The following is a 16,587-nucleotide window of genomic DNA, read 5'->3' on the forward strand; positions in this document are numbered from 1 at the left end:
CAAATGAGTACCTCGAGCTCAAGCTTGATTTTTTTAATAAAATTTAATAATTAATAAATTAATTAAATAAAAAAACTAATATTGAATTTATACACCAAACAAGTAGAATATCTATTAAATTATAAAATTTATAAATAATTAATATCTAACTAGTTGATATTTATCCAAAATAACAATATATTATATGCTTACATATATTATTAATATATACACTTAATATGATAGCATATATCTATTTCATATATGGTTCCCACATACTAATATATGAAATTATTAAATTTTATTGACTAATTATTATACAAATTATAAAATATACTTATGAAGTATATTCACTATATAGACATAAGTAATTAGAATACATATTATATATTTAATTATAAAAGTGGTATGCTTATATTATTAGCTAATACATATATACATGCATAGGTGTATGTATATATTGATCAATATATGAATGAGTTTTAATCGAGTCGAGTCAACGAGTCAACTTGAGCGAGTTTAAACGAGTCTTAGCCGAGTCGAGTCGAGTTTTGTCGGATATGTGTCATTTACAAATCGAGTAAATATTTGTTTTCACGAACGAGCTTTTTTTTCACAAGTCGAGTTTAACTGAGCGAGTACCAAACAGGCTATCAAACAGACTGGTTCATTTACAGCCCTACTCATATGGCATTGTTGATCTCACACCAACAATACTTAAGGCCCTGTTTGGTTGTTTGCCTCAACTGAGATCAACTTAGTTTAGTCTAATTTTAAGATGATTTTAACATCCAAACACTAACTTTCAAATTACTAAACTCATCTCAACTCAAAACATCTTTACACGTAGAACTCACAACATTTTTCAACTCAATACATTTTTACACATAGGACCCACAACCTTTTCCAACTTCCTGTAAATATCTCTAAACTCCTCTTAATATCCAAACACATTTAAACTCAACCCATCTTAGGTGGACTCCATAAAACTCACTCCACTCTTTCAACTCACTACTATTCATAAATAACTCAACTCAGCTCAACATCCAAACGCAGCTTTAGAATAAAATCTTGATTTCCTGAGCTATGTTTCTACTGAACTGGATTGAGGTCTTTTCAAGATTCAGTCTTTGTCCTGAGGCTTCTTCATAAACTTTTAAAATACTAAAAAGTCTGCTCCACTCAATTGAATTAGCATTGCAAAACAAAAGGTTGTCATCAACATAAAATAGGTGATGCCTTCTTATCTTCTACTACTTTTCTTATCATGATGTTCAATGCCTCTACACACAAAATAAATAGATAAGGTAATAGGGGATCACATTGCCTAATATCCCTTGATGGTTTGAAAGATTTTTTATGGGTCCCATTAACCAAAATAGAATAGGACACGGATTCTATACAGCTCATCACCAAATCTACCCAACTTGTATCAAAACCCATTATGCACATTACTGATTAGATAAACCTCCATTCAATTCTATCATCCGTCTGACTCATGTCAAGCTTCAAAGCCATATACCCTTCTTTCCTAGCCATTTTGCACTTCATATTCTGCATTGCCTCAAAGGCAACAATGATACTGTCATAAATGAGTCTACCAGGAACAAAAGTTGATTGATTTTGAGAGATGGTAATTGGTAAGACCTTCTTCAATCTATTGGATAGGATTTTGGACATAAGCTTGTATATAACATTACAAAGAGAAATAGGCTTTAAATCAAACACCTTAGTGGGGGACTTCGTCTTAGGAATAAGAGCAATAAATATAGTATTTATGTCATCAATACAACCTTTAGAATTAAGCACAAATAACACTGCTTCACGTACTTGCACTCCCACTGTACTCAAGTGCTGCTAATAGAACGCTGCTAGAAAGCCATTTGGACCAAGTGAGCTTAGGCCATTCATTTGAAACAAGGCTCTTCAACATCCTAGGAAGTATAAGGTTTAAGCAGCTTCCTATTCATATCTTCACTAACTTGAGCTTCTATAGCTGCCAAGCACTCTTTAATGTTGTTTGGTTCAGAAGATGTGAAGAGCTCATGAAAAAAGCCCTGGAACTGTTAACATATTTCTTCTAGTAATGAGACCTCATTGCCATTTTCATCAATAAGCCTTCTTATTTGGTTTGCCTTAATCCTTTAAGATGCAAATTGATGAAAAAACTTAGTATTTTTATCCCTTTTCTTCAGCCATTTCTGTTTGGCACATTGCTTCCACTTCATATTTTATTCTTCAAGAGCTTATCAACTTTCCATTACAGTGTTTGTATTCTATCATTCATGTCCTCTTTATTAGATTGCTGCAAGCTGGACCCATTGCAGTGCTTGACCACCAAAATTGGACGTGTGGTGGCTCCCCTAGGTGGGTGTAGCAGCACCCTAAAATAAAAGCCCATTTTCCATATAATACCTACCAGTACTCTGTATCTTCACCTGTTAAGAATCCCTTAGGCTACAAAATTAAATTGCTAGATGGAATAGAGTAAATTGGGGAAATGTAATATCATAGATTCATATAAATACTGGTTTACAATGGGTATTCGAGGTACATTCCTCCAAGAATTTCTCACTCTAATACAAGATTCTAGATACCTCATCTTCTCTCTTTTGCTCTCTCTCCCGTTCCTTCATACCCCACACACAACACCTCAAAAAATTCTCACTTGTAACAAAAATAAGAAAATATTAGATCTTATTTGGTAACACAGTTCAGATAAGATGAGATGAGATGTTTTGTTGAAAGTTGAATAAAATATTATTATAATATTAGTTTTATTTTGGGATTTGAAAAAGTTAAATTATTTATTATATTTTGTGTAGAAATTTGTGAAAGTTGTAATGATTATATTAGATGAAATGAGATGAGATAGCTTAGTTTTGTGTACAAACCAGCCCTTAAGTTGACAATAAACTAACATTGGCGACATGACAGACAATTAAAATGCACAACTTAAGAAAAATAACAAAACACGGCTTAAGTCTAGCAATCACAATGCCACACTTATTTCTTTCCTTAGACAACATCGTTTCTTCATACTTCTCTCAAATGATAGTGTTTTCAATCACAGCTTTGAACTCTCAGTTTAACTTCCACCTCTTCTACTTTGTGCGCTGACACCCTTAATTAGGGTTGTTGACACCGCCCCACTCAGAATCTCCAATCGCCACCTCTTTCTACTTCACCATTAACAATAGTCACCAATTCATTTGTAATAAAAACCTGAAAATTGATTAAATTGATTCGTAATCGATTCAGTCTAGTTCATAACAGTCCAGTCCAATAACGGTTCTAAAGAATTAATTGGTCCAAAATTAGTTCGATACCAAACCGGTTTGAACTGAACCTAACTGGTATATGTATATATTTTAATTTTTTATATTATATATGTTTTTATATTATATTATATATATTATATATTAAATTTATAATTAATATAACATGAAGTTTTAATCTTATTATTCAAATATATTATTCTTATAACATAAAATTAATATAAAATTTTATATAAGTTATAATATAAAACTTTATATAAGTTAGATTCTACTTATACTATACTAGTATAATTAGACACTAATAAATTAGTAATTGTTAATAATAAATACTAAATTCTAACAATTAAGTTTGGTGTTGAAAGAATTATAATATTAAACTTATGTAGTGCCACTCGTATAAACGATAAACTGGAAAAACTAAACCAGACCAGACTAAAATTGAAAAAATTAAAAGTTTTAATCTTGGTGATGAATCGGTTTGTATTGGTTCTTAAATTTTTAAAACTAATATATACTGGTTCGATTTCAAAATTTGTCAAAAACTGAACCGAACCAGACTGATTATACCCCTATTTTTCTCTTTTAGTCTATTCCCTTGCTTTATATCATCACCCTCATCATTATATCCTCTACCCTCTAGTTTTATATTCCTTATTAGTTTATGTCTCCTGAACTCTTTTTCTCCTTCCCATCCTCGACATCTTTCATAGATGACACACATTCGAGGAGTTCAACAACTTTGGTGAGAAGATATCAAATCCGAGCATTGATGAATATTATATAATGTAAATCTAAGGTTGAGCGATATTTTTTGGAGGATGTCGAGGCACCTAGTGAAATGTTTCATATTTCATATCTTAACTTGGTGAAAAGTTAATTCCACCAACTCCCCAGTCCTTTCCCGAATAGCTCGAGGTATGTTTGTCATTCCTTCACTACAATTGCCTTAAAGTAAGCGTTTAGCACCTCCGATTATGTGTTGAATAGTTATCAGAGTTCATTGTCTTTGAGAACTGTGGAGGTCTTCATATGCACACAGAACTGGCTAAGGTCAAAGCCTATTGGACCAAATAATGTTGATGATGCGCCCAAGAGCTATAGGCTTATTAAGTTAGGTAAGTTTGGCTTTTAGTCTTCATTTTTAATTGACTAATTAGATATTTTTGTAATTTTAATTTTTTAACTTATAATTTTTATACTTTTGTAGACATATATGCGAATCTCACAATAATTGAAGAGGATTGAGATAAACGCATTATGGGAGGGAGTCTGGTAGGTGAATCATGAATTTAAATCTGTAACTTTTATGTTAATTTACTGTTAGTAAAAAAAATTACTTAAGTAGTATAAAGTCTAAAATTGTTTAATTTCTAAAATAATGTAGGATACTTGGAATTGGAGTTCTTACTTCGTGCTTGGTAGTGGGCCATGGTGGTGGCGGGGACTATGGATTTGGATTTTGTTAGAGTTGTTAATTTTTATGAATTTGGAGGAGTTGGATTACGGATTAGTTGTTAATTTAGCGTTGATACTTTGTAACTTCGGTTGTCACTTTGGTAGTGGCAGTGTAAGTCTATGTTGTCAATTTGTAATATCCATCTACTGTAATAAGAACTCATTAGTATATGTTCTTGTGCTTTTTAATTGTTTGCACTTTGCAGAAGTGTGCATTTAGATTTGCCGCATGCATGATCGTGTTTTAATATTTATGATTCTAAGGAATTAGGTATTTTTGCTTGCGTCATGACGTTTTTACCTTTTGTTGAGTTTAAATGTATAAATTGTATACATTTTTTAGATTATGGATTTAATTTGATCCTATTGATTTATTTAAATTGTATATAAATTGTATTTAGTTTTTTCGGCCCAGCCCGAAACAGCAGGCCATGGGCCTTGGACAAGCCCAATTCAAGTTCCAACCTCCGCTTTCAACTCCGATTGGAGTTTCAGAATTAGAATCCGCTTCTAACCAGAATTGGAGTTCAGAATTAGGCTTTTCGAGTCTATCATAGTCAAATTCTAACCCTAACTACCAGTCAACATTGGAAGAAAATGTGACAATACAAACTTTTTTAAAAGTTTCCCTTTATTTGAAGCAGATAACGTGTGTCACATGTCAAAAGGAAAGAACTGCTCCAAAAGAAAAGGATAAGACGTGTCTGTTGCATTAACTATGAACTCCAGACTCTCCGTTTTGGGCCATTGTGAGATTTGTATTTATATGTATAGGATCTACACACAATTTTATAGTTTTGACTCATAGAGAAGAAAATTTTGGCATAAACATTATTTAAATATAAAATATTTTTTTATTTTAAATTTTAAATTTTTCAAAAACTCAAAAACAAATACTTATTTTAAAAAATATTTTTATTTAATTTTTTCTCTAATCATTTCATAAAACCCAATAAAACATTTTCACTCAACCAGTTCACCACTATTAACAAAATTTTGGAATACTTCAAGCATCCAAACATGCCCTTAAATGTTGAGAAAACAGTTCTAATTAATCCCATTTTCTACAATTGCATCTTCTGCCTTCATTGATGAGAGTGAAAGATAGCTTGCTGAATATTATTGTCTTTTTCCAAATCTTTTATAGTATCTAGTAAAGGAGATATCCATTATTTCAGCCTGGAAAAGGGAATTAATAGAAATGCTGCAAAATCACAAAATTTAAATCGAAATATAACAACTGTCTCTGCCTATAATAATAATAACCAAAAAAAAAATTATATTACATATAATCCAATGTTCAAATTAATGCCACTAAACACCAAAAACAGGAAGCCAACAAACAAAGCTTCCAATCCCTTTAGTGCGCCAAAAGGAAAAGAAAATGCCTCTAAATGGTTCTGTATTGGGGGGTCAACAAAACCTCAGCATATAAAAAGAATGATCAAACAATAGCTAAATATGAAATAAGAAGAATCGTGAGTGTGCAAGTAAAGGACTTCCACTTGGGTGAATGATTCCCCACAGGTATAGGAGAAGTGTTACCACTGCTTTGTTTGAAATCCGGGTTGACGGCAAGAGCAGGGGAAACAGCAGGAGAGTGTGATGGTGTGGGAATGTTCGAATTCTCATCATTGTAGCCTGATGACAGCAAGCCTCATTATAACCACTTAAAGAGCACACCAGGGGAAGCAAAATTTGCATGTTGAGGAGAAAAAAGGAAAATAACAGGAATTTCACTCACAGTTTGAGTTCTTCCAACCCAATACCATCTTCTCACGATCAAAAACTAGGTGATAACCAACCATGAAGTTTTCTGGATGAAAATAAATAAATTCAAGCTGTAAGGGGCAATTTTTCAATTCAAATATGTGAGGATACATAATGGCTTTCAGTTATACATTGGGCCAAGATTATCCAGGTATAAGTAGGAAGGAATAAGATCCTCCTTTAAATCATACAACAAGATGCCATCTCCGTTAGTCGCCTTATAAAAAATATATTCAAGGTCAAGATTCCAAAATGACAAAACATGAAAATGTGTCCTCATTAATAGAAACAAGTTTTAAAATAAAAAAAATATTCTTACTCCTCAAAAAAGAAAATTAACTAAGATATTGATACTCACGTCCAATGATGTTTATATCTTCACTTTTGAGAAGAGCCAGACAATACAAATATCCACCATTCTGGAGACAATAACATCAAACTTTAGCATAAGTTGCGTAGGACTAGAAAATTGAAGTTTTATAAGTGAGATCATACTGGAGTTTGGACCACTGCAGTGGGATCATTGAGAAAATATCGGTCTCCACCTTTCATTGTCAGATTCATATCAGGAATTGTATAGTTGTTTTGATTTGCGCTGCATATAAAGTGGAAGTCAGCGCCTTGGAGTTGAAGGGACAAAATTAATACGAAATAAAAAGGGGTTACATCCAAACTACATCACCTTAGTTCATAACAATATTCAAAGGGGATCTCAGAATCAGGTGAATGCCGCTTTTCTTGGACTTGGGAATTGAACTGTTTAACAAAGTAAATCAAAGATAATCACGTTATAAAATTAATTTTCCCAATAATTAATCTCACAGAAAAGCGTTATTTAAAGAACTTACACTCTCTGAAATAAAAGTATAAGCAGGGTCACCCAGGAGTGTGAATGATGTACCAGAGTCGAATATGGCACTGAACTCAAGCTCAGAAGCATTGGTTCCCACAGTTATTCGAGTGATGCTGATGTTATAAGTTGGGCTGATAACAAGTTCCCAGGGGTTACAAGTAGCATGGGATTCAGATCACATATAAGTCTACTTGCCAAACTAAACAAAGCTTTCCCATTAGCATTTGCAATATTAAGAAGTGCCAGTGGCCTTTGGACCAACTGGACTCAACCCCAGCATTTCAAGGGTCAGATCTGGGGTTCATATCTCGCCATCCCTGTTCCCTAGGGAAAAAAAAACTAAAAAAATAACTTACTGTGATTGCCTAACACTGAATGGAGTTTCTCTTTGATCTGAGCTGCCATTATTTCCAAAATTGATTTTCCCAGTCCCATCATCTCCAAAACACATAGAAAAAGAATTTGAAGCTAGCCCATTTCTTGCCAAGATGCTTGGAACAGATATGTCTTCCATGCCAAGCCCGAACAGACCATTTGGTGCTGCACCCGACAAAAATGTGCCAGTCTGAATTTGACCGCAACTGCAACAAGGCAAGAGGTCAGATTGGAAAGGCCACAGATAACAAAAATCTGCCAAACAGATCTGAATACTAGGTAAAAAACAAGAGGCAACTTCAAGAAATTACAAAGTTATGTTAACCATCAATGAAGGAGATGAAAAGCGTTGATGATTGTTTAAAAACTTGGACATATAAGTTTCTGATTTTATCACTGAGGTTTCTGGTACCTTCCTGTATGACAGAAGAAATACAACTTCTTCACTCCTGACAGAATCATTCCTACTTGAGGAGAAAAAGCCATTCCAAACTCTAGATCTATTATCCATGTGATCTTCATTTGTCAAAATATCACATTCTCCATACTTTATCATTTTATCAGAAAATTAATTATAATCCCATTTTAAAAATTGATATCACTAATGATATAACACATCATATTGATTTCAGAAGCTTGCCATCTGTACCTGGTACAGTAAATTTTTTTGATATTACAAAAACCAGATTTTCCAAATATTTCCCCCAAATATTATTGGTCACAAGGTAATGAAGAAACATACCCAAAAGTAATCTGAGCATTAACAACTTTTGTTTGATCATCATCTGTAACTAAGTGCAAAACATCCTCTACCAAGACCCCCATAGATGAGGTGTTACTAGAAAGATACACAACTTCATAAGGACAGTTACTATTTGCTGATGAGCATTGCCTTTGTTCACAAAAGGTACTGTTGCAGGAAACCTTTGTGCTTGTTGATGAAGTATTAGGGCTGTAGATGTTTAGTTTTATTTCCTGCTTGATAAAAAAGATTAAGTAATTATCAAAGAATTCAGGACCTGAAAGCTTTTTTCACCAGCAATCCACCAAAACAACCAAATACATGACAAACACAAGTCCAATATAAATCCAAGGTTGTGTAGGTTAGATCATAAGATTTTAGCCAATATGCACTTAACTGACTTATCCAGATGTTAATGAACAATAAAAGCTTTTAATATAGACCCCACATAAATAGATTTTCTGGGTGTGGCAAAGAAAACTCGATATATATTGAGTAAAGACTAAATAATTTCACATGTAGTCATTAATGATTTGGAAATTTAGAGTTAATTTTCCCTTCATCCAAATGCTCTCCTTTCACAAAGATGCATGATTAGAAGATCCCAAATAGTAGCAGCACGAAAGTCAATATGAGTTTTAAGCATGAATGCTATACCAGACTGACACATAACTAAGCAAAATAGAAGTAAATAAAAACACACGAATTTTAGACTCAGTATAATTTTGAGAAGAGAAAGATAAATAAAAAATATAAATATAAATAACTCCAGATAGCAGTTGAAACAATATATTTAACAGTCATGATTCCGAGCAAATAAATAAAAAAAGTTAGAAGTAAATAACATGAGACATGCTTCGTCTTCAAAGAATCCTACAAAACTAAACTTATAAATTGACGTGGCTTAACGTGGTATGTTAGATTATAAAATTCTTTTTATTGTGTAAAGTAGATCTAACATCTCACATCAAGTCACATCAATTTGTAAGTGTTTTTTTTCTAAGTACATGCAGAACTTCATACCTTTCCAGATGATGATGACTTCAAGCCATTAATGCAACTGTCTTTCTTACAATCGCATGGTAGCCAGAACAAGTCACTGCCAGTGTCTAATGCCACAAGAAATGACATACTTGGTGTCCCTACAGATACATTGGCATAATGCAAACTGAAACACCAAGAAGAACATTGAGATAAATGGTTGGTTAGTACAGAAGTGTCAGGGAGAACTGGAGAAGAAAAACATATACCTTCATTCCTTGTTTGATCAGCAAGAAAATTAAGGGAAATCTCAAACCAAAAATATCCATAATTTTCACATATAAAGATAAGCTCTAAGAACTTATTTCCGTCTCCGATAATAAATTATATAGAAACGCAAGAAAATCGAAGTGAAAAAAAAATAAGTGCTACCAAACAGTTCCTTCCCATCTAAAATCCAGTTGAGTTAATACTTACCAAAAGAAAAGAAAAGGCTATAATTATTGGATTTTGAGGTTAATAGAAGTAAAATCCACGTCAAGTAGTAGCAACTAAGTTATTGGGTTCGTCTAACAAGTTAAAAGACCCGTTAGCATCCAGCAACAGCAAACATAAAACTCCTATCTCTTCTTTTCTCCACTTTCTCAGCAACCAAACAATCACAACCCAAATTCTTCTAAAGGTCACTAAAATTCCAGCAAACAAAATAAATACTAATAATATATACATAAGGAATGGCTTAAGGATCGTACAATCCCAAAGAGCTGATCAAAACCGTGTCGTTTCCATTGGCAAAGGTGAGCGGCGAGGACTGGCCGTCGATGACAGCGAGGTGACGGGCGCGAATTAAGTGGTCACGGTGGGCCATGGAGACGTAGTAGTCCACGCTTCCCTTCACCGGGAGGTCATGGACGCCGAGAATTCCCTTAACTGGATCGGAGAACCGGTGGTGAATGTTAAAACCGAACGTCGGCCCGAACCCATAACAGATCCGGGAACCCAAACCCAAAAACAAAACGCACAGTACCCATAAAGTGGTAGAAGTAAAAGGAGGCCAAGCCATGGCTTTGAGGTTGAGGTGGTGGTTGTCGATGTTGCAGAGTGTGTAATATCAGAGCTCTCTCTCTCTCTCTATATATATATAGATATATTATAAGGAAAAGTGAATTTTAGGCAGACATAGTATGAACCAATGTGAAGGTATTATAGACTGGCAAGTAACTGAGGAAGTTGACGCGTTCCCACTTATTGCCTGGAAGAAGAATACAAAGCACTCTCACAGACACACAGAGGAAGGGTGGGGGAGGGGAGAGAGAGAGAGAGAGAGAGAGAGGCGTCCTAATCCTAACTATATATTTGGTGGATGCATGCTTCTAAAGTCAAAGGTCGCTCTCTAGCTGTGGAATGCGAAGACAAAACCGCGGGTGATCTGAAAACATCATTTATAGTAAAGAAGTACGGGGGTACCTTCTTATTCCTGTCTGTTGAATGTCCCCTTCCCTCGAATTTCTCTTCTTCTATTATCTTATCGTATTTCTCCACCATTTAAAAACACATTTTATAAATTAATGTCTTGCTTATTACACATGCATTACAGCATTATATTTCAAAAAATTTGAAAACATCTGAGAGAAAGTTGGGCCAATCTGAAAATATGTAATACCTGGCGGGGCATATATATGTTTATTACCATTATACCACTATTTTTTTATTTACTTAATAATTAATTAAGAAAATGACTATTACTTAATGCTACCAAATAGCTCCTTCCCATCTAATAAAAAAAATAAAAAATTTAAATATATTAAAATAATAAATAGATGGTAAGAGAGTACCACGTGTATCATCATTTTATATAAATTATAGAGATGAAAATATAAAGACATTTCTATAAAAATAAAGAGTCATAGGACAAGAGATGTCATCGATAAGATTTAATGACTTTTTTTCAACATTTTTTTCATACGTTTTTTTATACTCTTAAACATATTTAAAAAGAGAAAAAATGAAAAATATTATTAAAAATTCTTAATTATTAAATAAAAATAATAATCCATCAGCATGCTGATGACATTTCAACGGTGGCTTTAGCATTATTGAAAAATAAAATGTTAAACCGGACAGGATCGTTGGAGGTAGTTGGCAAAGCGGGTTGACGTCCATTCGCTGGAAAAATCAACGTAAAATTAAAAAAGAATAAATAGAACGCGGGCCACCACGTGTCAAACACCCACTGTTTATACGGCGACCGGGCTGGAGCTGGCCCGACCTCAGTTCCAACCACTTCGATTTAAGTAGTATTGGCGTAATTATGCCATGATGACTTGTAAAATGAAATTATTTTATATTAAAAAAATATACAATCAGTCATATTAATAAAATATATAAAAATATATATATAAATAATTACATATATAATTCCACTTTGAACGCTCAAAAGAGTCATCATAAAATAATTATAATAATAAATTATTATTATTATTAAAAGGCAGTTTTGTAGAAAATATTTTGCATACTGTTATCAGGATATGTTTCAAGGAAATAAGTCTAATGTTTAAAGAAAATATTATCTAAAAGATGTATGGTACAGAATTCCCAAGAAGCTTTCAAGTCTCGTTTCTCCTCTGTGCAAGAAGCTTCGAAGACATGTCCTAGTCGACCGAAAGTTGGTCGTACTTACTTATTGGGACAGTAATAAATAGTATTTTCTTATATAATTGTTAATGAGTTTTGCTACATTCAAGCATAGTCGCGCACTAATCTGTATATCAATACTGATTTATTCATACTTAAAATTTAAATCAACACTGTTTTCAATAAAATCTAATTTTTGACTAATCACATCATATTAGTGCACAATTATGCTTACAACTATATTTTTCCATTGTTAAATGCATAAACGTCTCATTATCGTTTGAAAATATAGAAAAGTTTATTATTAAAAAAATTATTTTTTTTATATATCTCATATTTATTTATTTTTTTCAAAAAATTAAGCAACAACCCTATAACTACAAATATCATTTATCTTTTCTCTCCCACAATTGAGACCTCACGTTCAAGTCTACAACATTACTTATGCATTTATACCACTCAAAAAATTTATAGGCTATATAGCCGATCTTGGTTGTTCAAAAACTCTACTTTAGCTTAAAGAGAGGTCCAAAACTGCGGCCGCCCTCCCACTACCTAATGATAATGATGGTCCCTTAACGTGTAAGGGTTTACTTGACCGAAATTGGTGCTAATTTTACAGACTTTCAAGAGTTGAATATGTTTGATGACAATCTACGGCGAATAGCCGGCAGTCGGCAGAAATTTACGTAGCAAATATCAAATCCATATGACAGTCAGTCCTAAAAGTAATTATAGAATGGAAAACAAAATCACAATACGAAGAAAAAAAGAAAACAATTTTGACAAAATGGCACTGAAATAAAGACCATTAGAAGGAGAATAAAAGGCCACTGAAACATCTGTATCTGCTTTTTTGAAGGAAGGGAAGAAGTTTTAACTTTTAAGTAGGAACATGAGGCATACGAGTCCATCATCTGATGATTATATGATGAAAGTCATGATAATGATAACAATTGGGAAAATACTTGTAGGGCAGAAATGGCAACGGTCCACTTCCGCAGACACCAGACAGGATAGAGATATTCTGGCATACCATGAGCAAAAGAACAAATGTAATGGGAACCCAAGTATGGAGTAAAAGGGAAATCTTAAAGGGGCGAATTATATCAACATATGATACAAGGATATGACCTGAATCTTACTATGGTCGAGAAACTAAAATTGGTATAAAAAAAATGATCATAGAAAAGCTACAACAGCAGAAACAATATAATGAGAAATCTGAAGTAAATCAGAGAAGTATGACTACAGAACAATGGCCATGCAGCCGAACCATGGGAACTATTCCCGGTCTCTTTTGTAGACTCTGGAGTAGAGGTGTTACCTAGTCCAACGGCAACAGCAGGAGGCACCGTGGTACCATGAGGCTTTGTTGGAGATATATTGTGATCTTCTTTGTCATAACCTGCATAAGGGCCCAAAGGGCGGTTGAGAAGGTTATAGATCAAAACCTGAAAGAACAATATAAGCATACGTGAGAGCAACACTTACAATCAAACTTCTTCCAGCCCAAGACAAATTTTTCTCGGTCAAATACAACACGGTAACCAGTCATTAAGTTTTCTGCATATAGAGGAAATTACTGAATTATAAGTAAGCAGAGTTCATAGAGAAATAGATAAACAAAAGGAAGCATACTACTGATCCTAATTGAGATCAAGATTCTAGCTAGTTTCATTGGGAAACCCAACATGGACCTCTCATCAATAATTAGCAAGGGGTACCATGCAAAAAATAAACCCTGTATATCCCTGTTATTTGGTCAGTTAAATTTTCAGTACTACAAGAACTCCCAGACACTAACCTCGCCCAGGTTTGTACTTGAGTTACATGCAGCAATATAACATGTGCACCCAATTCATTGTGAGAATTTGTCAAATGCAATATCGAAGACTTACGTCCAATTATATTCAGTTCTCTGCTCTTGACAACAGCAAGGCAATAAACAAGTTCAGTCTGCATATCAATAGGAGGAAAGATATTTTGTATTAGTTATAGATAAACAAAAATAAAATAGTACTGAAGTACTAAAACAAAAACTAAACCAAAACAGTACCTGACTGGAGATGACTATTATGGGCTCATGGATGGCAAATTGACTTCCACCTTTCATAGTTAAACTCATGCTAGGTATCAAACTAGCATTGGCACTAGGACTGCCCACAATAAAGAAAAGCTTTAGATATGGAGGGTAGAAACCAAAACTGAAGTATGGATATAACTAAATGGAACCTCATATCATAACAATATTCAAAAGGGATCCTTGAATCTGGTCGATGCCGCTTATCGTGTGCCTGTGAATGGAACTGGCAAAGAATATAAAACTGCTAAGTTCCAGCACTCGACATATATATAATGTATAAAAAGCAAGTAAAATAAATTTAATCATTTTACATGCTTACACTCTCTGCAAGCCTGGCATAGGTTGGCTCAACCAAGTATGTAAAAGAGGTACCAGAATCAAAAAGAGCAGTGAAATCCACATCAATTAGAGTTGTGCCAACTCGAATTTGAGTAACACTAATATTATAGTTTGGGCTGCAATAAAAGACAAAAAGACCTAGATAAAAACCCTGTATCAGAGAGAACATAATCAATCTAGATTGATTATCAATTGGCACAAAGTAACAAGAAATTACCACTTACTGTGATGGGTTCAGATTAAAAGGGGTCTCTTCTTGATCAGGACTACCCTTGTCTCCAAAACTGATCCTTCCAATTCCATCATGTCCGAAGCACATGGAGAAAGAATTTGCTGTAAAACCTTCGCTAGATAAAATGCTAGGAACTGATATCTTCTCCATGCCAAGCCCAAACAAACCATTGGGAGCTGCAACATCCAAAAATGAACCACTTTGAACCTGCCCACAGCTGTACAATTCATGTTGTATCTTAATCTCTGAATAGGTGTGCGGGAGGGAGATATGGGGGAATAAGAAATGGAAAAAGAAGAACATTCCAATAAGCACTCATCAAAATAATTGTTGCCGGAATAGGGTTTAAGTATTCAGATAAGTTGAGCTAATCACAGAACTCACCCAAATGTGATGTTTGCCTCAACAAGTTCCTGATAACTATCTTCTGTTGTTAAGTGCAGAACATCCTCTACCAATATCCCAGATGTAGACGTTTCAGCTGAGACATAAGAGACCATGTAAGGGCAATTGTCGAATGTTCCAATGCATCGACTACGGCGTGCACACAGACTGTTGTTGCAAGTAACATTTCTGCTCGTTGACGACCCTTTAGGATTGTATATATTAAGCTCAAAATCCTGTAGAGTAACTTGCTTTCATTGAAAATCAATGGAAGAGCAGCAAAAAAGCATTCATGAAAAGAAACAAGAAGGGAGAATCTTTTTTTTTTTTTTTTTACAAGTGAAAAAAGAAAAGAAAAGATGAATTTTTTTCCAAACTTTTTTCAATGTGCCTTCAACAATGTTTTGAAAACAAAAAGTAGATATTACCTAATCTAGTATTCTCCCACCCTACACTCATGGGTGCGCACAAAGGCTTATCGCTTAGTCAAGAATCAAATCGGACCCCCAAATACTAAAGAAATCTCTTGACTTCTCCAAGGAATCAAATAATTTATTGCCCCTCCCCATAAAAAAAAAAAGAAAAAAGAAAAAGAAAAGAAACGGCTATTCTCAGGGCTTAAACATGAGAGAACGAGAACATACAGAAGCATAAACTGTGCCCTCTGTAGGGGCACATCTGCTGCAATCACAGGGAACCCAAAACAGGTCACTCCCAGTGTCCAGCGCTACCATAAACTTCACTCCGGGCGTCCCTAACTGCACCGTCGTGTAATGCAAACTGAACGAAACCTCCACAAAACCCGAAAGAAACGAGAGGTAAAAGATCACAAAAGATCAACAAAGAAATTACATATTACAGCACAACAGGCATAGAACCATACAATCCCAGGGAGCTGATACGGAGGGTGGAGTTGCCGTCGGAGAAAGCAAGCGGCTCGTGGAGTTCAGAGAGCTTGCGGCCGCGGAGTATGCGATCACGGTCGGCGAGATCAGCGTAGTACTCGATACTGCCCTTCGCGGGGGCCGGAGAGAGCCTTGATCCGGCGGTCTCAGAAAACTTCTTAACCGGATCAGAGAAGCGGTGATGCATCTTGAAGCTGAAAATGCGGCCGCCACGGCTGGAGCAATGGGCACCCAAGAAAGAGATCAAGAAGATAAGGAGGAGGAGGAGAAGTTTAAAGAAACAGAACATGTTAGGTTGGGAACGCCAGAAAGATTCATGCATTGGGAAATACAGAGTGGGGAAACCCCACTACACAGATCCTGGAAACTACAAAAAAGAAGAAAATGCGTTCTGGGTTGGGGTTTTCTGTCTCGGTTCCCGGAGAGAGTGTTTGGGGTTGGTGATGGAGGTGGGGAGGATCTTGCAACTGTGACTCTGCGAGCGGCGAGTGCAAAAGGGTATTTGGTGCAGTAGTTTTGGACTTTCTGGGTGTCCCCACACTTGCTTTTGTTTTTCTCAGTTCTGCAAGTTATG

At 34.7% G+C, this 16,587-nt stretch overlaps 2 protein-coding genes across 5 annotated transcripts; both read right to left on the reverse strand.

The window, feature by feature from the left end:
• Positions 1-5,938: 5,938 nt before the first annotated feature.
• Positions 5,939-10,753, reverse strand: LOC122315017 (aspartyl protease family protein 1-like). Its single transcript, XM_043130696.1, has 10 exons — positions 10,186-10,753; positions 9,476-9,620; positions 8,453-8,685; positions 7,692-7,916; positions 7,331-7,466; positions 7,165-7,238; positions 6,978-7,077; positions 6,841-6,901; positions 6,457-6,528; positions 5,939-6,353 (listed from the first exon to the last, which is right to left on the reverse strand). Exons 1-10 carry the CDS (start codon positions 10,494-10,496, stop codon positions 6,157-6,159), a joined length of 1,554 nt encoding a protein of 517 aa, XP_042986630.1. The 5' UTR covers positions 10,497-10,753; the 3' UTR covers positions 5,939-6,156.
• Positions 9,475-16,587, reverse strand: LOC122315015 (aspartyl protease family protein 1-like). Of its 4 annotated transcripts, none has more exons than XR_006243927.1 (11): positions 15,992-16,587; positions 15,753-15,888; positions 15,109-15,344; positions 14,717-14,941; positions 14,473-14,608; positions 14,303-14,376; positions 14,127-14,226; positions 13,875-14,026; positions 13,562-13,633; positions 13,395-13,475; positions 9,475-9,620 (listed from the first exon to the last, which is right to left on the reverse strand). XR_006243927.1 is itself a non-coding variant. In XM_043130691.1 (11 exons), the coding sequence occupies exons 1-11, from the start codon at positions 16,333-16,335 to the stop codon at positions 9,595-9,597; spliced, it is 1,488 nt and encodes a 495-aa protein (XP_042986625.1). In that variant the 5' UTR covers positions 16,336-16,585; the 3' UTR covers positions 9,475-9,594. The 4 variants fall into 4 exon arrangements, 3 of the variants coding, with proteins under 3 accessions (XP_042986625.1, XP_042986624.1, XP_042986626.1); XM_043130691.1 differs by having other exon boundaries at positions 13,969-14,026; positions 15,992-16,585; XM_043130690.1 differs by lacking the exon at positions 9,475-9,620 and having other exon boundaries at positions 13,141-13,475; positions 13,969-14,026; positions 15,992-16,585.

Source organism: Carya illinoinensis, chromosome 7, assembly GCF_018687715.1.
Source record: "Carya illinoinensis cultivar Pawnee chromosome 7, C.illinoinensisPawnee_v1, whole genome shotgun sequence".
Lineage (NCBI taxonomy): Eukaryota > Viridiplantae > Streptophyta > Magnoliopsida > Fagales > Juglandaceae > Carya > Carya illinoinensis.